This window comes from Meriones unguiculatus, chromosome 1 (assembly GCF_030254825.1).
Source record: "Meriones unguiculatus strain TT.TT164.6M chromosome 1, Bangor_MerUng_6.1, whole genome shotgun sequence".
In the NCBI taxonomy this organism is placed as follows: Eukaryota; Metazoa; Chordata; class Mammalia; order Rodentia; family Muridae; genus Meriones; species Meriones unguiculatus.
This window is the reverse complement of record NC_083349.1, coordinates 8655069-8674636: the sequence shown is the minus strand read 5'-3', so window position 1 is coordinate 8674636 and position 19568 is coordinate 8655069. Positions and strand designations below refer to the sequence as shown.

Sequence of the window (19568 nt, the reverse complement as noted above, 5' to 3'; positions counted from 1 at the left end):
CCCCCTGTCCTGTGGAGACCTTCCCCCCTCTCACTTCGTCTTTGCACCCTCATTGCGGAGCCTACTGCTCCGGTTCTAGACATGAGAGGTGTGCTTGTCGCCAGGAGGCTGGGCTTCTGCAAACTGTGTCAGCATGGGGTGAGTGTGCCCTGGATGGGCAGCAGACACCTACTCCATCTTGTAGCTAGGGCCTCAGAGTGCCATGCACTGCATGATGCTCCTCTGGGTGTTTCAAGGAGAGAGAGGAAGCAGAGCCCTGCCAGCTCCTCCCACACAGACCGCACCCCTGCACGTTCACAACCACCCTGACACACACCGGCCAGCAGGAAAGGAGAAGGTAGAGCAGCAGGCTCTACCACACCCCAAGGGACAGAAAGGGGTGCTCCCTGGCAGAAGACAAGGTCATGGGTCCCTGGCAATGGCTTCCCAGCTGCTTCCCCAGACAAGGTTTAGCGCTTCTATCAGAACTGCTTTCCAGGCCCAATATACAATTTCTAAACTTGAAGAGGCTGCTCTTCACCCCATGGAGCTGGGTCATGTGACCGCCTCACTTTCTGTCTGCAATAACAACACCCTACAGAACCCCAGGCTTTGTCACTGCTGGTCCCCAAGACTCCAGATGTGAACTTTCCATTGACATCAAGGCTCGAGTACACAACATGTTTCAGCAAGTCAAGTGTCCTTCAGGGTTTGCAAAGACCAAGCCCCTTGCTTTCCTGACAGGACACCCCTTTGAAGGGACTCCGAATGGGATCTCACAATAGATCATCAGTCTCACTTTCCCACACAAATCTCTCTGGAAGGTTGTCTCGTCTTGATCTTTCTAACCCCACTGTCTCCTCGGACAGAACACTAAATTCAGACACCATGGAGTACAGAACCTACTTGCATGCTGAACGAGGCCTCCACACAGAGAGAAATGAGTAGAGACATGGGTACCTTTGAAGTGAAGCCCTCTGGATCAGGAGGCACCCCAGCTTCTCTAAGTGTTCACAGCACACACACACACACACACCACCCTAACCCCTAACTGTATCAAAGAAGCCAAGGCCGTGAATAAAATTGGCAGAGAGAGAAGTATACAATTTTTGTTACCTATTAGTGTGGTAGTAGGCGGTGGAGTAGTCGTCTCTGCTGTCCATACATAGATGAGAGAGAAAAATAGGAAATATTCAGGTAAGTCTCCATGCAGAAAAACCAACACATGCCAGTACAGTGAAACCTGCTGTTGGGATAGCACTCAGGGTCTGTGCTGGGTAATGCCCTGTGACTGAGACCAGTTAGAATCTGTGTAGCCCTGACCTCTCCAGGCCTGAAAGGCTATTGTTGTTGGAAATGTACTAAACTACACACTCTAATTCCAACTTGCCTACAGTCAAATCGTGCTGAGCTCTAGGAAATCAACTCAAAATTAATGTTTCCACACGTAAATATCTAATTAACTCTTCTTGTCTAATTGCAGTAGCTGGAGAGCCGCTATAATATTCACTGGCAGAGGTGGGGAATGCCTGTTTGCTTTATTTTGGTATGTGGATGTTTTTATAAATTCACTATCTGTGCATGTACCCTTGGTTAGACGGAAACTTAATATCCTCAGACTAAGACTCCTGAGTGCTAGAATAACATGTGTGAGAAATTGGATGTCTGGTGAATGTGTGTGTGTGTGTGTGTGTGTGTTGCTGTTTTTGTTGTTGTTAACATGCTTAGCACATTTCTTTTTTTTTTTTTTTTTTTACTTTAATAGAAATAATACAGTAGCTGGGCATGGTGGCACAATCAATCCTGGAATCCAAGAACCTGGACTATAGGCAAGAGGATTTCAGGAGATCAGGAGTTGAGGAGTAGTCAGTCTTGTCTACAGAGCAAGCCTGAGGCCAGCATGGTCTGTATGACTTTCAGGAAAAGAAAAACATAAACCAAGATTGCCAATACTTTTCCTTTTTGTGAAGTCTTAGCAAACTAATGGCCCTCTGATATTCCTAATATCAAGGGCCAGTTACTCTGAGATCAAGCGGGACTTTTGCCAAAGTGTGGAGGAGGGCACGTTAGCCCTACAGATCATCTGCCAAACATAGATCCAGGAGCCCACAATAGTTCCCCAAGTCAGAGTTTCCTGAGGGAAGGAGTGAACCCAAGACCTGCATTACACAATCTATTGAACTCTGACAAACACTGAAATGCGAGGCAGCGACAACATAACATTGAAGACTGCAAATGTTTTACCAAGGGACCCTTTATGCCATAGATGGCACAAGTTCCTGTTGTCACTCCATGTCTATGTGAGACACAGATTACATAATTAAGCCTCATATCATTCATTAATATTCACTGGATCAATGTATGATACAACACAGGGAAAATTACACACTGATACAGGCCCATCTTTTCAATTACTTACCAGGTGTGGTATAGATTCCTGGAGAAGCTGAAAAGAAATAAAAGAAAATTCAGATTGTGTGATTCACACCGGAATCCTGGTTGTATAAAAACTGACTCTTTTGGGGACACTATGGGTGAGCTTTAGGGGGTTTTGTTTTGCTTTGTTTGGAGACAGGACTTCTCTCTGAAGCCTTGAATGAACTGGACTCACTGTGTAGACCACGCTGGCCTCAAACTCCATCAATCCTCTGTGCTACCTCCCTGCTCAAATACCTCTAGTACAAGTTACACTGTGAACTTATGACATGTGACTGTGGGACCATCTCCTCAAACTCTATGCTCACTTGCGACATTCCCAGAGCATGCTCATAACTGAGCTATTGAACCTGAATCTGGGGGAAGCCAGATCATTAGAGCCTGAGGTCAGTGACAGAGTTACCAAAGCTTCCCACATAGGAACCAGATGGACAGGTCCAGGAGGAGGTCTGAGAGCACGGAGAGACATCTGACCCTTTAGCTGGGAGGAAGAAGGAAGGATCCCTGGGTCTGACCTGAGCAGATGACTCCAGCATCCTCCTGGTGTCCACAGTTATGGGAGAGCCAGCCTCGGTGGGAGCAGCTCCACAAATAGGGCTCATGTCCTGTGCAGGCCACGTCATCCAGGACAATGGGCCCCGAGCCCTGTCCAAACCGGGCATTGCCTGGGGCAGACACGGCCCAGCCACAGCCCAGCTGCCTGCACACCACGTTGGCGTCATTGGTGTCCCAGCTGTCGTCACACACGGTGCCCCAGGAACCCAGGTACCGGACCTCCACGCGACCCTGACACCTGTCTCCTCCATTCACCAGCCTCAGAGCCAAAGGAGATTCCGTTCCTGGAAAGACGGCATGGTTTCTCGGTGGTTGTTCCTGGCTGGACGGTGGAGCTTGGGCCCTGTGTGGGCAGCTCAGACATGAGGTTTAGAGCAGTGTGGGGTGTGAGCTCCTCAGGTGCTGGCTTCTCAGGCCCCCTGTCCTGTGGAGACCTTCCCCCCTCTCACTTCGTCTTTGCACCCTCATTGCGGAGCCTACTGCTCCGGTTCTAGACATGAGAGGTGTGCTTGTCGCCAGGAGGCTGGGCTTCTGCAAACTGTGTCAGCATGGGGTGAGTGTGCCCTGGATGGGCAGCAGACACCTACTCCATCTTGTAGCTAGGGCCTCAGAGTGCCATGCACTGCATGATGCTCCTCTGGGTGTTTCAAGGAGAGAGAGGAAGCAGAGCCCTGCCAGCTCCTCCCACACAGACCGCACCCCTGCACGTTCACAACCACCCTGACACACACCGGCCAGCAGGAAAGGAGAAGGTAGAGCAGCAGGCTCTACCACACCCCAAGGGACAGAAAGGGGTGCTCCCTGGCAGAAGACAAGGTCATGGGTCCCTGGCAATGGCTTCCCAGCTGCTTCCCCAGACAAGGTTTAGCGCTTCTATCAGAACTGCTTTCCAGGCCCAATATACAATTTCTAAACTTGAAGAGGCTGCTCTTCACCCCATGGAGCTGGGTCATGTGACCGCCTCACTTTCTGTCTGCAATAACAACACCCTACAGAACCCCAGGCTTTGTCACTGCTGGTCCCCAAGACTCCAGATGTGAACTTTCCATTGACATCAAGGCTCGAGTACACAACGTGTTTCAGCAAGTCAAGTGTCCTTCAGGGTTTGCAAAGACCAAGCCCCTTGCTTTCCTGACAGGACACCCCTTTGAAGGGACTCCGAATGGGATCTCACAATAGATCATCAGTCTCACTTTCCCACACAAATCTCTCTGGAAGGTTGTCTCGTCTTGATCTTTCTAACCCCACTGTCTCCTCGGACAGAACACTAAATTCAGACACCATGGAGTACAGAACCTACTTGCATGCTGAACGAGGCCTCCACACAGAGAGAAATGGGTAGAGACATGGGTACCTTTGAAGTGAAGCCCTCTGGATCAGGAGGCACCCCAGCTTCTCTAAGTGTTCACAGCACACACACACACACACACACACACACACACACACACACACCACCACCACCCTAACCCCTAACTGTATCAAAGAAGCCAAGGCCGTGAATAAAATTGGCAGAGAGAGAAGTATACAATTTTTGTTACCTATTGGTGTGGGAGTAGGCGGTGGAGTAGTCGTCTCTGCTGTCCATACATAGATGAGAGAGAAAAATAGGAAATATTCAGGTAAGTCTCCATGCAGAAAAACCAACACATGCCAGTACAGTGAAACCTGCTGATAGGATGGCACTCAGGGTCTGTGCTGGGTAATGCCCTGAGACTGAGACCAGTTAGAATCTGTGTAGCCCTGACCTCTCCAGGCCTGAAAGGCTATTGTTGTTGGAAATGTACTAAACTACACACCCTAATTCCAACTTGCCTACAGTCAAATCGTGCTGAGCTCTAGGAAATCAACTCAAAATTAATGTTTCCACACGTAAATATCTAATTAACTCTTCTTGTCTAATTGCAGTAGCTGGAGAGCCGCTATAATATTCACTGGCAGAGGTGGGGAATGCCTGTTTGCTTTATTTTGGTATGTGGATGTTTTTATAAATTCACTATCTGTGCATGTACCCTTGGTTAGACGGAAACTTAATATCCTCAGACTAAGACTCCTGAGTGCTAGAATAACATGTGTGACGAACTGGATGTCTGGTGAATGTGTGTGTGTGTGTGTGTTTGTGTGTTGCTGTTTTTGTTGTTGTTAACATGCTTAGCACATTTCTTTTTTTTTTTTTTTACTTTAATAGAAATAATACAGTAGCTGGGCATGGTGGCACAATCAATCCTGGAATCCAAGAACCTGGACTATAGGCAAGAGGATTTCAGGAGATCAGGAGTTGAGGAGTAGTCAGTCTTGTCTACAGAGCAAGCCTGAGGCCAGCATGGTCTGTATGACTTTCAGGAAAAAAAAAACATAAACCAAGATTGCCAATACTTTTCCTTTTTGTGAAGTCTTAGCAAACTAATGGTCCTCTGATATTCCTAATATCAAGGGCCAGTTACTCTGAGATCAAGCAGGACTTTTGCCAAAGTGTGGAGGAGGGCACGTTAGCCTTACAGATCATCTGCCAAACATAGATCCAGGAGCCCACAATAGTTCCCCAAGTCAGAGTTTCCTGAGGGAAGGAGTGAACCCAAGACCTGCATTACACAATCTATTGAACTCTGACAAACACTGAAATGCGAGGCAGCGACAACATAACATTGAAGACTGCAAATGTTTTACCAAGGGACCCTTTATGCCATAGATGGCACAAGTTCCTGTTGTCACTCCATGTCTATGTGAAACACAGATTACATAATTATGCCTCATATCATTCATTACGTTCAGTGGATCAATGTATGATACAACACAGGGAAAATTACACACTGATACAGGCCCATCTTTTCAATTTCTTACCAGGTGTGGTATAGATTCCTGGAGAAGCTGAAAAGAAATAAAAGAAAATTCAGATTGTGTGATTCACACCGGAATCCTGGTTGTATAAAAACTGACTCTTTTGGGGACACTATGGGTGAGCTTTAGGGGGTTTTGTTTTGCTTTGTTTGGAGACAGGACTTCTCTCTGAAGCCTTGAATGAACTGGACTCACTGTGTAGACCACGCTGGCCTCAAACTCCATCAATCCTCTGTGCTACCTCCCTGCTCAAATACCTCTAGTACAAGTTACACTGTGAACTTATGACATGTGACTGTGGGACCATCTCCTCAAACTCTATGCTCACTTGCCACATTCCCGGAGCGTGCTCATAACTGAGCTATTGAACCTGAATCTGGGGGAAGCCAGATCATTAGAGCCTGAGGTCAGTGACAGAGTTACCAAAGCTTCCCACATAGGAACCAGATGGACAGGGCCAGAAGGAGGTCTGAGAGCACGGAGAGAGATCTGACCCTTTAGCTGGGAGGAAGAAGGAAGGATCCCTGGGTCTGACCTGAGCAGATGACTCCAGCATCCTCCTGGTGTCCACAGTTATGGGAGAGCCAGCCTCGGTGGGAGCAGCTCCACAAATAGGGCTCATGTCCTGTGCAGGCCACGTCATCCAGGACAATGGGCCCCGAGCCCTGTCCAAACCGGGCATTGCCTGGGGCAGACACGGCCCAGCCACAGCCCAGCTGCCTGCACACCACGTTGGCGTCATTGGTGTCCCAGCTGTCGTCACACACGGTGCCCCAGGAACCCAGGTACCGGACCTCCACGCGACCCTGACACCTGTCTCCTCCATTCACCAGCCTCAGAGCCAAAGGAGATTCCGTTCCTGGAAAGACGGCATGGTTTCTCGGTGGTTGTTCCTGGCTGGACGGTGGAGCTTGGGCCCTGTGTGGGCAGCTCAGACATGAGGTTTAGAGCAGTGTGGGGTGTGAGCTCCTCAGGTGCTGGCTTCTCAGGCCCCCTGTCCTGTGGAGACCTTCCCCCCTCTCACTTCGTCTTTGCACCCTCATTGCGGAGCCTACTGCTCCGGTTCTAGACATGAGAGGTGTGCTTGTCGCCAGGAGGCTGGGCTTCTGCAAACTGTGTCAGCATGGGGTGAGTGTGCCCTGGATGGGCAGCAGACACCTACTCCATCTTGTAGCTAGGGCCTCAGAGTGCCACGCACTGCATGATGCTCCTCTGGGTGTTTCAAGGAGAGAGAGGAAGCAGAGCCCTGCCAGCTCCTCCCACACAGACCGCACCCCTGCACGTTCACAACCACCCTGACACACACCGGCCAGCAGGAAAGGAGAAGGTAGAGCAGCAGGCTCTACCACACCCCAAGGGACAGAAAGGGGTGCTCCCTGGCAGAAGACAAGGTCATGGGTCCCTGGCAATGGCTTCCCAGCTGCTTCCCCAGACAAGGTTTAGCGCTTCTATCAGAACTGCTTTCCAGGCCCAATATACAATTTCTAAACTTGAAGAGGCTGCTCTTCACCCCATGGAGCTGGGTCATGTGACCGCCTCACTTTCTGTCTGCAATAACAACACCCTACAGAACCCCAGGCTTTGTCACTGCTGGTCCCCAAGACTCCAGATGTGAACTTTCCATTGACATCAAGGCTCGAGTACACAACGTGTTTCAGCAAGTCAAGTGTCCTTCAGGGTTTGCAAAGACCAAGCCCCTTGCTTTCCTGACAGGACACCCCTTTGAAGGGACTCCGAATGGGATCTCACAATAGATCATCAGTCTCACTTTCCCACACAAATCTCTCTGGAAGGTTGTCTCGTCTTGATCTTTCTAACCCCACTGTCTCCTCGGACAGAACACTAAATTCAGACACCATGGAGTACAGAACCTACTTGCATGCTGAACGAGGCCTCCACACAGAGAGAAATGAGTAGAGACATGGGTACCTTTGAAGTGAAGCCCTCTGGATCAGGAGGCACCCCAGCTTCTCTAAGTGTTCACAGCACACACACACACACACACACACACACACACACACACCACCACCCTAACCCCTAACTGTATCAAAGAAGCCAAGGCCGTGAATAAAATTGGCAGAGAGAGAAGTATACAATTTTTGTTACCTATTAGTGTGGTAGTAGGCGGTGGAGTAGTCGTCTCTGCTGTCCATACATAGATGAGAGAGAAAAATAGGAAATATTCAGGTAAGTCTCCATGCAGAAAAACAACACATGCCAGTACAGTGAAACCTGCTGTTGGGATAGCACTCAGGGTCTGTGCTGGGTAATGCCCTGAGACTGAGACCAGTTAGAATCTGTGTAGCCCTGACCTCTCCAGGCCTGAAAGGCTATTGTTGTTGGAAATGTACTAAACTACACACCCTAATTCCAACTTGCCTACAGTCAAATCGTGCTGAGCTCTAGGAAATCAACTCAAAATTAATGTTTCCACACGTAAATATCTAATTAACTCTCCTTATCTAATTGCCGTAGCTGAGAGAGCCGCTATAATATTCACTGGCAGAGGTGGGGAATGCCTGTTTGCTTTATTTTGGTATGTGGATGCTTTGACAAATTCACTATCTGTGTATGTACACTTGGTTAGACGGAAACTTAATATCCTCAGACTAAGACTCCTGAGTGCTAGAATAACATGTGTGACGAACTGGATGTCTGGTGAATGTGTGTGTGTGTGTGTGTTTGTGTGTTGCTGTTTTTGTTGTTGTTAACATGCTTAGCACATTTCTTTTTTTTTTTTTTTTTACTTTAATAGAAATAATACAGTAGCTGGGCATGGTGGCACAATCAATCCTGGAATCCAAGAACCTGGACTATAGGCAAGAGGATTTCAGGAGATCAGGAGTTGAGGAGTAGTCAGTCTTGTCTACAGAGCAAGCCTGAGGCCAGCATGGTCTGTATGACTTCCAGGAAAGAAAACATAAACCAAGATTGCCAATACTTTTCCTTTTTGTGAAGTCTTAGCAACCTAATGGCCCTCTGATATTCCTAATATCAAGGGCCAGTTACTCTGAGATCAAGCGGGACTTTTGCCAAAGTGTGGAGGAGGCACGTTAGCCTTACAGATCATCTGCCAAACATAGATCCAGGAGCCCACAATAGTTCCCCAAGTCAGAGTTTCCTGAGGGAAGGAGTGAACCCAAGACCTGCATTACACAATCTATTGAACTCTGACAAACACTGAAATGCGAGGCAGCGACAACATAACATTGAAGACTGCAAATGTTTTACCAAGGGACCCTTTATGCCATAGATGGCACAAGTTTCTGTTGTCATTCCATGTCTACGAGGGACACAGATTACATATTGAAGCCTCATATCATTCATTAATGTTCAGTGGATCAATGTATGATAACACATAGGGGAATTCACACACTGATACAGGCCCATCTCTCACTGGAGGAGCTCAGGAGCTGGAAGAGGATCTTGGTGTCCCAGGATGGAGGGTCACGGCAGCCATGATAGCTTTATATTGTTTCAGAGGGAAGGACATGACAAGGATGTTGGGTAAGCAGATTTTTGCTTTCCTCTTCAGCCACTGAATTCAGAGACTAGGCTTTCTGGGATGCCAAGTTGTTGGAAGAAACTTGGGGTCCTCAGGGCACTGAGAATGGTAACAGACCTTCTAGAAACAAGACCAACTTGAAGCCTCTTGCAGAAGCCTCTTCAGGCTGATCCCCCCAAAACTTCAACATCTCAGGAATATAATTAATGGAATATATGTCCATCCAGGTGTGAAGCCTGCTTAAGAAATTCCTTAGGACCCCACATGCTCTACCTTCTGTCCATCTTCCAGACCAGAGATGAGCCTGTGGGTTCTGGGGACAATAAGGCCACAGAGATACCACATCTTACCTTCTGTGGTCATCCATGAGGCTTCTTCAGGTATGTAGAAGACATATGCAAAAAGAGAAAGGAAGAGGTCATTGGATGTAGGTCCTCACTTGAGAAATCCCAGAAACAAGGGCTGGAATCTTGCATGCTAAAGGCCATCCATCACTTAAATGCGATAACCCTGTGGATTCTGCTACTGATCTTTCTGTTACTTTGCCACTGAGGTGTCACCAAGAGGGTCTTTTGTCACTCACTCTACTTTATCTCTGATTCTTCTCCATCCTGTCCACCACCCCTTTCACCAGCAGCCCCAACCTAGGCATAAGATTGGAAATAGCCATATGGCATTTGAATTCAAAAGTCATCTGGCTGTTTCTGTAGTTCAAACACAACCTCTCATTATAAACATTTGCCATCACTAAAATATTCCTAATAAAGTGGCTCCCTCAAGCACCATTCTCAGGCGTGGTTTGAACTCCATAGTCACACCTTGTTTTCTGTGACATGTGCACCATCCACATTACAAAAAAAAAACAGCCTATCAATGGCTAACCTAGCAATCCTTTTGGGAACACACAATGGGCTGGAATCCTGGTGGCTTCTTTGTAGATTAGAGGATGCCTTGGTATTTGAACAGGTGCCAGCATCATAAAAGCATTGAGAAATCATTTCTTGGGATCAGCCCAAACCATTTCTTTAGATCAGGGGGAATTTGTCATCCCCATGACTGTGTGGTTTTGGTTTATCATGTTTAATCCCCAATAGAGAGAATGTATCTACAACTATTTGCATTGAGTTTGGTTTATACAATTGGGTAGTGAGGACCAGCAGCTGCCTCGTTCTCTTCTGCCTTTGAAAATAGAAAAACTGCCCCTTAGGTCAAGGACGATCTTGATGCCACTCATCAGAGCCTTTCTACTTGGTGATGGTATCAGTGAGCCCTGAGGAGATGGAGGCTAACACCTGCCTTCATCACCTCCACGTTTGGGACTTGCTCAGAACCTCCATGTCATCATCTATGGAAAGAGACTGAGATATCCAGACCCTCACATCAAATAAGGCATGACTCAGCAGAGCAAGCATGCAGCCACGTGCTGTGTTATGCACATGCACACGTGCACAAATAAGCAGTGTTGCCACAGAGTGTCCATGCAAAAGAGTGTCCATGCAACAGAGCGTCCTGAGGCAAGAGCAGCACTACCTGAGCACAGGACTCCAGCCACGTGCTGTGCACATGTGTGCACAGTTGCGCACATGCACGCATAACCACACGTTGCCACAGAGTGCACATGCAACAGCTAGAGGCTACGGCAGCGCTACCTGAACACACGACTCCAGCGTCTTCCCTGTGGCCACAGTTATGGTTGTACCACCCATCGTGCTGGCAGCTGGACAGATACAGTTCCCATCCTGAGCAGTGTACAGCTCCCAAGAGAATGTTCCCTGAGCCCTGGCCAAAGTGGGCCCCTCCTGGTGCTGATACAGAGTGGCCACAGCCGAGCTGTCGACAGACAACATCTGCATCCTGCATGTCCCAGCTGTCGTCACACACGGTGCCCCAGTAGCCTTGGTACAGGACCTCAACCCGGCCCTGACACCGGTCACCGCCATTCACCAGCCTCAGGGTCAAACCTGCATCGACACAGTGGGAACTGCTCTCTCGGCATGCTGGGCTCTGGGGCTTCTGCACCCTCGGCAGGCGCCACCTGATGCCCCCTTCCTCCCCTAACCTCCAGTGTGGTCCTTCCTCACCCCAGGAAGAAATATTACTTTATTCATGGGCTTCCCATTCTCCTTTACCCCACATCCTCTGGAATCATCCCAGACAAGGGTATCTCGAAGTCACCTCTTCAGTCCGAAAATGCACAACTCTAGACTCTCTTCCCATCAGCCATGGGGATACCCAAGTCTACCACTCCAAACTCAGCCTCCCCCCTCCACTGGGATCCATGATGCCACCATGCACAGCAGCAAGAGGGTTGGGAATTAAGACATCAGATTTAATGCCTCCACTCCACCTCTATACCCAGCTCTCACCAAGGCTCACTCGACAGGCTATACCTCTCTCTTCCTGAACCTGCCCAGCTCTGTGACCTCCCCATTCAACTTTACCTCTGCCTAGCTCCTATCTGATGCTGCTTATCACTGACCTGCCCAGCCTCTCTGAAGCCCATGCTCCAAGCGCATGGCTGTCCTGGGGCCTCATCTGTGTCCGCTGGTTGGTCCTTGGCTTTGTCTTAACAAAATACCTATATATTTTAGTCGTTTCCCTGTCCAAAGTGCTTCATCACTGGACAGGAATTGTGGCTCACACCTTTAAGGCCAGCACTCCTGAGGCAGGATCAGGTAGCTTTTTAAAAATCAAGGTCAACATGGTCTACATAAGGAGTTCCGGTCCAGCCAGGACTACACGATGAACGCGCGCACACACACACACACACACACACACACACAAAGAGTGTTTCTGCATCCTCTCCATCTTCATCAGGATCAAGGGTGCAATGGTATTCATCTAACAGAAGTCTTTCCTCTCCCTCTCCAGCCTGTTCTTCATTGTAAAGATGAACATTACTGGGACAGTCAGCAGGCAGCATGTTTCTGCATGGTGTGGTGCCCCTAAGTCACTCAGTGAAAGTGTGTGCTGGTTTGAGAAGAAACCAGCAACACGTGTGTGGTAGCAGGAAGAAACGGGTTCAGCATGCTGATGGCAGGCTCTGGATCCTGGGTGTGGCTTCGCTGTGGCTGCTTTGAGGCTGTGAGAACTCTGTGGTCTGAGAGCGGTAGCTGGGGTGGATGCAAGGTGAGGGGGTCAGATCTTCAGAGGAGTGAGGTGCGGGTTGGCAAAGGCCAACTGAGCATTCCAAGATATTCCCAAGGTGCATTCTGGGTCTGAAGGAGCCCATCCTGCTGCCCTCTGCTGGTCACTCTGTGAATATTCCCCTAGAAAACTGCCAACCTTACTGGCCAGTGGGTCATAAAGCTCCCCCTGAAGTCCTGGGCAGGAAGGTTTTGTGATTACAGCACATACTACCTGTATTAGCTAAGTATTGAGAATCTGCAATGTTTTTTCCAATTTTTTTTATATTCTGTGTGTGTGTGTGTATGTGTGTGTGTGTGTGTGTGTGTGTGTGTGTGTGTGTACCTGTGAGTGGATATGTGTACATCAGTACAGGTGTCCATAGAGGCCAGAAGAGGGTGTCGGAGCTGCTGGGACTGCAGGCATAGGTGGTTATGAGCTTGCCCACCCAATCTGGGTGCTTAAAACTAAACTCGGGATCTCGGCAAAAGCAACGTGCTCCTAACGACAGAGCCACCTTTCTAGCGATTTGGCTTGGGGCATATAACATGCTTTTTAGCTTTGATGGGGTCGTTTACCTTTACAAAAATGGCTCTTTTGCATGAAGGAAGAAACGGTGACTTTTCAACTAGCTTTTTTGACACTAGGCTAAAGGTGAGTTCATCCGTCAAGTGACGGAAGTACAGAGAGAAGAATGAGGTGAAGGGTGGGGATTGGGGGAATATGCCCACCAGCTTGACACCCACATCTCTCATCTCCATTCCATCCCTGATTTCTGTGCCCAAGGCTGCAGTTGGATTCCTCCAGAGAGCAGCAGCAGCACCAGCACTGGTTAACTCTGCTGTCAACTTGGCACAGCCGAGTCTTTTGGAGGAACCTTAATTGGGGATTTGCCCAGGTCAGAATTGTCTGTGGGGAATTGTCTTGACTGATAATTGCCAGGGCAGGTCAATTGCTGGGCAGGTAATTGTGCTGTGTAAAGACACTAGCTAAGCATGTGCCAGAACTCCTTAAGTAAGCAGGGCTCCTCATTGGCCTCTGCCTCAGCTCCTGCCTCCATCTCCTGCCACAGGCTCCTGCCCTGGCTTCACTGGATGATGTAAGCCAAACATACATCTCTTCCTCCAAGTTGCTTATGGCCAGTGTTTTATCAACAGCAAACTAAACCCCTCTCCCCCATCCCATAGGTAGCCTATAGCCAGAGACAAGAGCAAAGGGAGAAGGCCTTACCGCTAGTTGACTCCTCTGGGTTCCACCAACCTTAAGAAAGACAAAGCTCAGTTTAGAAAAGGACCCTGCGTTTAGAAATGTTCTCATACGGGGTACAAAATTAGCCTCAACTGTACTGAATACTCCTGCCAGCGGGAGTCGGGAGGAGGGAATTTGTGGTTCAGTCTCAGCTATGTGCACTGTCCAAGGTCTTAACAAAAATGATTTTTTTTCAAAAGGAGATAAAAGCAAGTGGGTTGGAGCTGAAGTATACATCATTTTAGATATGATGAACAAGAGCCAGGCATGGTGGCATACTCCTAGAATCCAAGAACCTGGAAACTATGGGCAAGATGATCAGGAGTCCAGGGGTAGCCTGGCCTGCCCAGCAAGTCTGAGGCCAGCCTGAGCTACATGGGTCTCAAAAAAGTAAATAAACTAATGAAATGTGCACATACTTTTCTTCTTTGTGAAGTCTTAGCAAACTAATGTTCCTCTAACATCCCTAATACTAAAGTCTGACTGGTCTGGGGTCAAGCAGAAGTTCTCACAAAGTATGGGGGAGGGCACGTTATCCTTACAAATCATCCACCAAAGCGCAGGCCCTGAGACCACTCTATGTCTCCAAGTCAGAATTTCTTGAAGGAGGAGAGTGAACCTAAGACCTATGATCAGATATTCTATTTGATTCTCGCACACACTGAAAGGTGAGGCAGGGACAACATAAAATTGAAGACAGGAAATGTTTTACCACAGGACCCTTTATGCTATGCATGACAGAAGTTTCTGTTGTCATTCCATGTCTCCGTGGGACACAGGTTATATATTCCAGCCTCATATCATTCATTAACGTTCAGTGGATCAATGTATGATACAACACAGGGAAAATTACACACTGATACAGGCCCATCTTTTCAAAGTACTTACCAGGTGTGGGGCTGTTGGTTTGAGAAGCTGTAAGAGAATAAAGGAAAATTCAGATTGTGCGTTTCACCCCCAAGAATCTGGCAAGAAAAAAAATCTGTTTGATAAGCAATAGCACTGAGTCTTCCGCAGAGACAAACCTAGAACGCCTGAGGGCAAGTTTACAAGCCCTGAACAGATAGCTTTCACACCTTCGCTCCCTGGGCTTCCCTAAAGCCAAAACTTAAACACTGGGGTTCCGTTTTCACTGGTAAAAGTGCAAAACAGCCTTGGTAACATTCCAGTCAGCCCTCTGGACCCGTGGCTTCCCTCACAAGTTGTGGTGGTCAACGTTAGGGAGGAACAACTGCATCTGTACTAAGCAAGCAAAACTTTCGCTCTTGTCCTCCTCCCACGAGCAATGCGTATAGCAATGGCTCCCACAGCCTTGATTTTCCCTTAGGAACTATAGATGAGGATGACTAGAAGGACACAGGAGGGCGTGTGTGGGTCACACACCAGCTTCTGTCAAGGCTTGAGTATCAGAGGAATTGGGGATGAGCAAGGAAGTTCTCAGAGCCAACTTCCTGTATAAACTGAGAGGTAAGTGCTCAGGAATGGTGAGGGTGTCATTTATATTGTGTTTATGTCTATGCATATATTATGGGAACCTGCAGGGCTGCTCAGGTCTCTCCGGAGGCGTGAGGTTGGGCTGCTCAGTCTCTTCCTCCATCCTGCTTGTTGCAATACGTTCTTCTCAGCCAGGCTCTGTGTTAGCCACATGTGCCAAGCCAGGCACTGAACGAACAAGGTATGTTCCTGCCTCCAGAGACTTCAAGCATAGTGAGGCCCACGAAGACACCAACAGACAGTTTTGTACTGGGGGGAGCAAGCATCAGCTGAGATGTTGTGAGAGAACATGAATGGCCACAGATGATACAGAGCATAAGAGTGTGCCTGTGTGTCGATGTCCATACATGTTTCCATGTGTCTATCTGGGATTGTAAATGTCTGTGTGTGTGTGTGTGTGTGTGTGTGTGTGTGTTGTGTGTAACAATTTGACTCTGTGCCATATCTGCCTCTGACTACAATATTTGATGTGAGAATACATGTTTATGTGTTTCTGGGTCCATGTATGTATCTCTATGTACATTAGTGTCTCTGTCCATGCAAGTGTCTATGTATGGATGGTTTTATCTCTGTACGTGTCTGAGTTTGTGTGTGTGTGTGTGTGTGTGTGTGTGTGTGTGTGTGTGTGTGTCCAGTATAAGTCAGGGTGAGGCTTCTAAAGGGTTCATTGTGCATTGTCTTTAGAAAGAGCAGTTAGAACAAAAGCAGGTGAAGGCTGGTGAAGGACAGAACGGAAGTAGGCTGGCTCCAGACCTCAGTGGCTACAGTGACCTGACTACGCCTACAGGCGGCGCTGTTGGAGCATGGAATGTAGCGAGCAGTTTTGTATAATCGGGTATTTTGCAGTACCCTGTAAAACGAGGAGAATGAATGAAACCAGGTTGTATGCTGCCCACAGTGCCTCACAGCTGTAGCCCCAGCGATTAGGACGCTGGGAGAATTAGTAGCTCAAAGTCGGCAACCTGGGTTATCCACACAAACATGTCTCCGTAAGACAAGCAATGCAGAATCAGCAAAGAACATGTCGGAATTGAAGTACGCAGAGATGTCATGGTCCAGGGGCAGATACACAAAGCCACAGGAGACAGCGTGGGGCTGTGCTGTGCCAGCCCGAGGGCTTAGAGTCAGTACCACGACCAAGCTTCGGGCCCTCCATGTTCAGCAGCATTCAGCAGTGGCGGTCTAGAATGCCCAGAGGTGTGTTTGTACATTGATTATGAGATTTTAAGGGGACAGTCCTGACAGTCTTGGGGACCATTATGTCAGAGATTCAGAGAAGCCTCCCCCCTCCCAGCAGCACTCACAGCGCCTGGGGGCCCTCGTGCAGACTCCCCTTGCCTTTCCGGGGAAGCAGGGTGTAACTCCAGTTACACTGTGGGAAGGCTAAGCGCAAAGATGAGGAATCTGCCAGGAATGTGTTCATAAGCAACTCCCTCCTTCAGTAAAGGGAGTAAACCGTAAAGAAGGGAGAACAAAGAAAGCAAGGCTAAAGAGGGTCTTGTTGTTTGGGATTTTTAAAGATAGTTCCGGATTTGAAAGAAAGTAGCAAAAGTCCCACCGAGTTCCCAGAGCCAACTATTGCATCCTGCCCTTGTCACAGTGCAATGCCTTCCTACTGACTCCTGGTGGACTTCATTTGAATTGCTCCCAAGTTCCTCTTGTGGGAGATAGTCCCAGATCCACACTGCTCTAAGGAAGTCACTTTTGGGGGGAAAAAAATTAGGAAAATGCCTCAAATAGGGCATCAACCATCCTGAGGCTTATTCTACCTGCAAGTCCTACCTTTGGCGGGGTGGAGAGGGGGGCAGGGACCTCACTCCTTCCCACCCCTTCGCAGAACAGAGAATGCTAGCCCATTTGCAAATGAGTAAAGTGAGGTATACTGCAGGAGAGAGCTGTTCTTGCCTCTGCCACTGACTGGCAGAGGTGCCACAGCCTCTCTCCTGCCCAGCATGACCTGTGCACCTGACTTTGTGCAAAGACGGAACGGAGATCTCCTCTTTAACAGATTCAGCATCGTCTGCTCCCTGCATGGGGAGGCCATAGCTTCACCTGCCATAGCGGCTACATCAGCGCCAACAGGCCTTACTCCGGGTTCAAATGCTGTCCCCGCAGCCATCTAGCAGATCTCCTGAGCCTTGGTGTCCCCCCTCTGAACCTAACTCTGAGGTGTTACCAGGCTTGTGTTGGAGAAGCTCATGTAGAAGAGGGCCAGTTCCCCTCTCCGTGCTGAAGCCGCAGTATGCATGAATACGCAGGCAGACACACGCACAGCTGTATAGAAGCACACATGTAGTATCCTGTTACAAGAAAAACCTCCCTCAGCCTCATGGCCCTACCGCCTTCGTTTCTCGGTGGATAAGGGCAAGGGCAATTGGCTATCTGTCTTCCAGGTCCCTGGGGCAGACCCAGAGCAAGGCTGTCACCCTGAAAGCTGGCCCTGCCTCCCATCTCATGCTCTCCAAAAAGACAGACAGCCTATCTAGTCTTAGCTGCCTTCGTCTGGAATCCCTTGGTCAGCAGTGTGAGTCTGAGGATTTGGTCTTGGGGTGAGGTCCTCAAAAAAGCCATTCCTTAAACGAGTCTTCATGTTCAGCAGACCCTCACCCAGCCTGGGGAGAGTAAGTATTCTGGAATTCATCAAGAGATCTAGCAAAAAAAAAAAGCTGGCCATAGTGATACCAAAGGAGGAAACAAAAGGAGGAAACAAAACAGCAGGGTATGTGAAGAGGAACGGAAGGAAGACAGAAGGAAAGAAAAGAGGTGGGGGATGGGAGGAAGGAAGAACTGTGGCAGGGAAGCGAGGAGATAAGATATCCATAAAGGGGAAGGTTAGGGAAGAGAGAGAGAGGGAGAAGAAGAGAGAGAGGGAGAGAGGGAGAGAGCATCCTCTGTGAGATGACAGAGATTCAACCATGCCAAGAACTGGCCAGGAAACTCTTCCCTGCTCACCATTTGACACCTTGAAGACATGAACCCATATTGGAGCAACTGGTACAGTGACACCGTCATCCCTGTGTCAGTCACTTGATTTGGGTTTGCTCAGCAAATATTGGTCACTGAGCCACATATACAAAAGAGAGAGCACGCACAGAACGTCAGTACAGGATCGTCTCTGTTCATTTTCTCAGCATACAGCCTGAGTATTTAGCAAAGTTTGAGGCCTCTTTCTAACACCCATAAGCCTCTCCTGAGCCTGGGGAGTTCTAGGGACCGTCTATCATTCCCTTCACTGAATGACTCCCTGTAAACATCAACAGAATGTCTAGCTTCTCCTCACTGTGACCACTTGTATCTCTCAGGCAGAAACAGAGCAAAAAGAGAAGCATTTCTTCTACACACTTGCAAATATTTACAATCATTAGCAAAGAGCCTCCTTGAGATGCACAGTCGCACAGCCACAAAGAAATTCACCTAACCCACCAGGACCCAGGTTTGCAGGAGCACAATTCATGAGTATAAACAACGAGACAAAATACCTGTAGAAAGAATTTGACCCCACAAAAGACATATTTGGAAGATGACTGTGGAGATCCCCATTGTGCTGGTTCCACTCAATTTGAGTAGAAATTTCTTGATATTTATAAGTTCCTGGGTGGAAGGAGGTGTGCCCTCCTGGGTGGTATATCTCTAGTGCTGCTATAAATCAATATGAAGGAAGTAAGAAACTCTGTTAACAGTCTGGCTAATCTGTGGGAACAAGGTTGGGTGTGTCTGATTGACTGTGGTAGGAACAATCCGGCTGTTGCCAAATGTAGAGGACCTGACTTCAGTGATAGCACTTCCTTCTAGGTGAGCATCGAAGAGTCCCACTGGCTCCCTGAATGTGGCCTTGATTTTCATCTTGGAGAGTCTGAAAGAATTTATGGGAAGCAGGATGTGGGCTGCTGGGCAAATAAGAGACGCAGTGCCAAGGGGAAGGCCTGTGTTTCGGATGGTTTATACTGGCAGGCTGTCCTCCTAGTTGGCTCCTGTGGGCATCACTGAGGCTCAGAAGACTGAGAATATCCTAGCATACTGACTAAAGAGTGGAAGGCATGAGCAACTGTTTCACCCAGACCATGCACCCATACTAGCTTCCACCAGGTGAACCCCAACATCTGAGTCTCAGTGTCGTATCCAGGAGCTGGGAAATGCATGACCTCAAGCTGAACCATCCCATCAGCTTTAATCCCTTGTCCTCTGCAATCACACTGTATGATGCTCAGGGCTTGGCAAAGCCACAGAACTTGCCCCTTGTTTCTGCCTGTCTTTCACTCAATCTTCCTCCTCAGGTTTGTGATGTGAATGTCCCCAAACTCCTTGTGATACCTGAGTCTGCATCCCAGGATTCTATTAGACCCACACACTCCAAGATGGTTGCTTGACCTTTATAAGACAATCTCTGTAG

At 48.4% G+C, this 19568-nt stretch overlaps 1 protein-coding gene across 10 annotated transcripts in view; it reads right to left on the bottom strand.

The window, feature by feature from the left end:
- Dmbt1 (deleted in malignant brain tumors 1) overlaps window positions 1–18755 on the bottom strand; it is a 48636-nt gene extending 29881 nt beyond the window's left edge. For 3 of the 10 annotated variants that reach the window (XM_060381194.1, XM_060381179.1, XM_060381202.1), the window contains exons 1-9: window positions 10960–11185; window positions 9661–9684; window positions 7912–7950; window positions 6341–6664; window positions 5809–5835; window positions 4509–4547; window positions 2931–3254; window positions 2399–2425; window positions 1096–1134 (exon numbers count right to left, since the gene is read on the bottom strand). In XM_060381194.1, the coding sequence (XP_060237177.1) occupies window positions 1096–1134; window positions 2399–2425; window positions 2931–3254; window positions 4509–4547; window positions 5809–5835; window positions 6341–6664; window positions 7912–7950; window positions 9661–9684; window positions 10960–11170 (1054 nt within the window). In that variant the 5' untranslated portion in view covers window positions 11171–11185. Of the gene's footprint in view, window positions 1–1095; window positions 1135–2398; window positions 2426–2930; window positions 3255–4508; window positions 4548–5808; window positions 5836–6340; window positions 6665–7911; window positions 7951–9660; window positions 9685–10959; window positions 11382–13666; window positions 13697–14572; window positions 14600–18657 lie in introns of those variants that run through there. The other 7 variants (XM_060381203.1, XM_060381210.1, XM_060381216.1 and 4 more) reach the window with 7 other exon arrangements.
- Window positions 18756–19568: the final 813 nt, after the last annotated feature.